The sequence below is a fragment of the Mastomys coucha genome, unplaced genomic scaffold, assembly GCF_008632895.1.
Source record: "Mastomys coucha isolate ucsf_1 unplaced genomic scaffold, UCSF_Mcou_1 pScaffold6, whole genome shotgun sequence".
Taxonomy (NCBI): Eukaryota; Metazoa; Chordata; class Mammalia; order Rodentia; family Muridae; genus Mastomys; species Mastomys coucha.
The window spans coordinates 125,325,178-125,329,463 of record NW_022196912.1 but is presented as its reverse complement, the minus strand read 5'-3'; the positions used below and the strand labels follow the sequence as shown (position 1 = coordinate 125,329,463).

Sequence of the window (4,286 nt, the reverse complement as noted above, 5' to 3'; positions counted from 1 at the left end):
TAGCATGATGTTAAGCCACTTTAGCTCTTGCACATACATGTTGCACTTCTGGCTGATAATGGAAAAAAAATTGCAGCATTACACTGTTAAGCTAAGTTGCATCCATCCTTTTAAATGGCGTCAATATCAATGTCATCATCCTTGTTGTCAGACTTCACAGTTTCAACTTTTGGTACACTGGCAGTCTTCGAATATACCACCTGGCAATATAATTATAAATATAATTATAAATACTATTATTATTTCTATTACAGAATTACAGTATTTTCATTTCCCTTTACTCCCCTCCAAGCCAAATTTTGATATTTTGAGACAGGGTTTCTTTATACAACACCTGATTATCCTGAAAAAAAATCAGGAGATCCTCTGCCTGAGTGCTAGGATCCAAGGGTGTATGCCATCATACCTGGCTTTATTTTAACCGACTATGTATGTGTAAGGGGAATGTCATCACTGAAATTGAATTAATATATTTTCTAGGGCTGGAAGAGGGCTCAAGGTTAGACAATGCTTTCTTATCTAGTATGCTCATGCTCTACAACTACATATAAAAACTGTCTCCTCCAAAGATTCCATTTTGTTGTATCCTTAAACTGAAATTTGGAACCACCTCAATTGCCCAGTCATACCACTACCCTTAAATCTATCCCCTTCCCCCAAATAGCTGGGTAGTACTAGTGGTATACACCTTAAACTAGCACTTCAGAGACAGCAGGCAGCTCTTGAGTTACAGGATAGCCAGAGTCACACACAAAAAACCCTGTGTATGTGTCTGGTAGTTCTCCAATACCCATTGCCAACCTAGTACTCAATAACATGTTTTTTTTAGCATTTACCTCAATATTTTCATCTTCGTCTTCTTCCTCACCACCAGAAGATTCTTCCTCTGCTTCCTTCAACCATTTAATAAATGGCTCTGCTTTGACACGAATCTCTTTGGCAAGTTCTTTTGAGACATATTTCTTAGAGGCCTAAAAAAGTCCAGAATTTTTTCAGTGAAAATACAATCTAAATTACTTGTACAACTAATGAGCTATTTAAAAAGCTTGGGTCATGCCAATCTTTAGTAGACAGAGACTGTCAAAACAATCTCTACTGCCTTAACTATAAAGGAACTTCGAAACTGCATCAGATAAGCACAGAAATTCAACTTACTGTATAGACACAACTTCTTCATAACCTATGCCCCAAAAGCCATTTTGATGCTTCTGAAGTGCCATAACACAACTTGTGTGCTCCTTACCTTTTCTGACCAGCTGATAATGACCTCCTCTTCTAAAAGGTCTGCATCATACATCTCCTTCAAGATATGTGGAATCTTGGAGATCAGCTGAGCTTGATGCATTGCTACCACACATTCCAAACCATGAAGAAGGTACCTCTGAGCCTTTTTGTTGTTATGACAAAACTGCAGGTAGACAGCATCAACAATCATCTACCTGTTCTACAATTTTGTATTGAAGCACATACAGAAAAGAACAGCCTTAAAAGAACAGCCTATGAATCAGTGGCTCAAAAAGGCCAATGCAAACACCCTTACCATTTGCAGGTACTCCCAGACTTGGTAAAGTGGGGATTATCTATTTTCAGGATGACATAATGGTCTGAAGCAATTTAAAGCCATAATCCCAAGGTGACAATCATGGATAATAAACCTTAAAAAAGTCTCTTACTCTTAGAAAGTGGCGCCTGTATTTCTTGATTTGCTCTCTTATCTTCTCATCAAAGAGAACTTCTGTCAAAACAAGAGGACCCATGGCTTTTACATCCAGCCTTTCTGCCTCAGCCACAATTTCTTTATCAGATGAATCAATAATGCCCTCTTCTTTCTTTTTCTGGAAAAAAAAAAATTCTTTCAATAAAATATAGGCATATTTTGCTATGCTTGGGAGCTGTCCTAATTCTAAGATTTCTACCCAATTTATCACTTGCCAAAGACAGTTCAACACCCACTGTACATTTATTTCTTGAATAAGCAAAGGAAGTAAACACAAGCCTCCCATTAATATTCTGAAGGAGTGTGGTAGCACATGCCTTTAATCTCAGCAGACTTGGGGTCTCTGTGAGCTTGAGGCTAGCCTGGTTACTGGAGTCCAAGAAAGCCAGGGCTAGAGACCCTGACTGAAAACAAAAGACACCAAGTAAATAAATTCAAAGATGCCAGAGAAAAAGTTAACTATACAAACTTACCTTAACAAAATCAAACAGGATGTTAACACGCTCTTCTACAGTTCTTTCCAAATCATCGCTAAGTGTCAGACCTTTTGCATGGTCACTGATTTCATCCATTCTGCGCCTTTGAGCTTCCTCAGTTGTATCCTCCCCCCAATCATCATCTTCCTCTTCTTCCTGTTTACACAAAAGCCAATATCATTAGATACAAGAGCTGGTCATAGACAGAATCAAACACCTATGCCCACAAACCATGTTATCAGCTCAGAATATGTTATTGTTCACATTAATGCAAACAAAAAACCAAAATGCTAACAAACAGGCAAAACAGTTTCTATATTCAGTTTAGTTCAATCAACCATCAACCAAAAGGACACTGTTCTAATTAAACATACTACCTAATAAGTTAAATAATTTTACTTTTACCAAATACCAGGTTTTTCCACACTATTTTAAGAGCACTATACTCACCACAGCATGTGGAGGACTAATTTCATTTGGTGGTGGAGGTGGTGGTGTCTCACTGGTGGATACAGAGCCATTTTCCTTGTCCTTGCCCTTTCTATTTTTCTTTTCTTTTTCTTTCTTTCCTGTACCAACGTCACTATTCTCTACAGGAAAATAAGAGTTAATTTAATTCTATGGTTTATATATCACTCTCAGCCTTAAACCTCAGCCTCTCACTATAGTTCTCTTTAGAGGTAGCCAACATGATTAAAAAAAAAAAAAAAAAGAAAACCACTTAGAATTCTGAAGGGAGTGGCTGGTTAGCAATTAAGAGGACTTATTCCTGCAGGAGGAAGTTCAGATTCTCAGCAACCATATGGTGGCTCACAACCATCTGCAATCTCCTGTTCCAGGGGATGCAATGCCCTTCCTCTGGCCTCCAGGGCACTGCATGCATGTGGTGCAAACATACATGCACACACAACACCCACACTTAAATTAAAAACAATCCTGCATGCCTTTCATCCCAGCACTTGGGAGGCAGCAGCAGTTTATCTCTTGAGTTTGAGGCTAGTCTACAAAGTGAGTTCCAGGATAGCCAGGGAGAGTACACAGAGAAATCCTGCCTTGAAAAAAAAAAACAAAAGAATTCTGAAGGAATTCAGGGATCAAATTTACTACTACATTTCACACGTTATAAAGGCGAAGCATTACTGATACACATATTGGGACTAAAGATTAGACGGTTTATATCAGGTAGTTTGCCCCATAAATTTAAACAAAACCCACATCCAAACCAGATCAATTCAACAATTAAAAAGTTTGTTTGAGCCTATATAACGGCTTGTCTCATTAGGAAGAGAACACCGGAATAGGTTAGACTTTCTTGCTATAGCAAGCTCAAATTGTGTCAGACAGTTTTGTTCATCTGCCACAGAGTGTTGCTTGCAATGCTTTAAAGGCACTGTTGCTTAATAGACAAGCCTTGACTCTTAACAGCAGACCTCTGCTTTAGCAGTTTTTCCACTTTTACTGCTATATAAAACAGGACATTTTTTCAATGTCTTACAGTCAGTTGTAAATCAAAGTCCAGAACCAAGCATGGTGGTGGTGAATGCCTTTAATCCCAGGACTTAGGATGCAGTGGGCAGCCTGATCTATATTTCCAGGAGTCCCAAAGCCACAGAAAAACACAGGCACAAACAATAAGATTCACTTAAGACTAAGAGCTCATAATGTATACTTATACAGTAACATAAATCTTTTCTTACTCTATCAATTTATTAAAAAGACTTACCAGGTGGGTTTTTGAGAATGAATGTACAGAGTTTATGATGTGTGTCAAGCATGCCTCGGTACCCACAGGCTTTACAAGAATTACCTATTGTTTGCTTCTTTGGATTGACATGCTGTTAAGAAAAGTAAAACAAGTGTCATCTACAGTGCAAGATGAAAATTGTGCCGGGTGGTGGTGGTGCACACCTTTAATCCCAGCACTTGGGAGGCAGAGGCAGGCGGATTTCTGAGTTCAAGGCCAGAACACATCTAAAATACTGACTAGTTTAACCTCAATTTTCTTCATGGTAGCCTGGCACTCACCAGATCTGTTTCAGGATTCTCACACTCAGGACAGAGAACAAATTTTTTAATGAATCCATCCAACATGT

At 38.6% G+C, this 4,286-nt stretch overlaps 1 protein-coding gene and 1 non-coding gene across 2 annotated transcripts; both read right to left on the bottom strand.

Moving 5' to 3' along the window:
• Positions 1-6: 6 nt before the first annotated feature.
• Positions 7-4,284, bottom strand: Eif5 (eukaryotic translation initiation factor 5). Its single transcript, XM_031357017.1, has 8 exons — positions 4,219-4,284; positions 3,917-4,028; positions 2,644-2,783; positions 2,191-2,349; positions 1,674-1,835; positions 1,244-1,408; positions 837-971; positions 7-200 (listed from the first exon to the last, which is right to left on the bottom strand). The coding sequence occupies exons 1-8, from the start codon at positions 4,282-4,284 to the stop codon at positions 111-113; spliced, it is 1,029 nt and encodes a 342-aa protein (XP_031212877.1). The 3' UTR covers positions 7-110.
• Positions 3,441-3,566, bottom strand: LOC116081301. Its single transcript, XR_004114805.1, has one exon. It is a non-coding gene; the product is annotated as a small nucleolar RNA SNORA28 (small nucleolar RNA).
• Positions 4,285-4,286: the final 2 nt, after the last annotated feature.

What these genes read in the sequence shown, in the direction of transcription:
- Eif5 (XM_031357017.1), bottom strand. Translation starts at nt 4,284, where the DNA reads ATGTTGGATGGATTCATTAAAAAATTTGTTCTCTGTCCTGAGTGTGAG. An exon ending in AGAATCCTGAAACAGATCTG is followed by an intron (nt 4,029 to 4,218) that starts GTGAGTGCCAGG and finishes TTTTCTTAACAG; the next exon opens with CATGTCAATCCAAAGAAGCA. An exon ending in TTAGTCCTCCACATGCTGTG is followed by an intron (nt 2,350 to 2,643) that starts GTGAGTATAGTG and finishes TTGTGTAAACAG; the next exon opens with GAAGAAGAGGAAGATGATGA.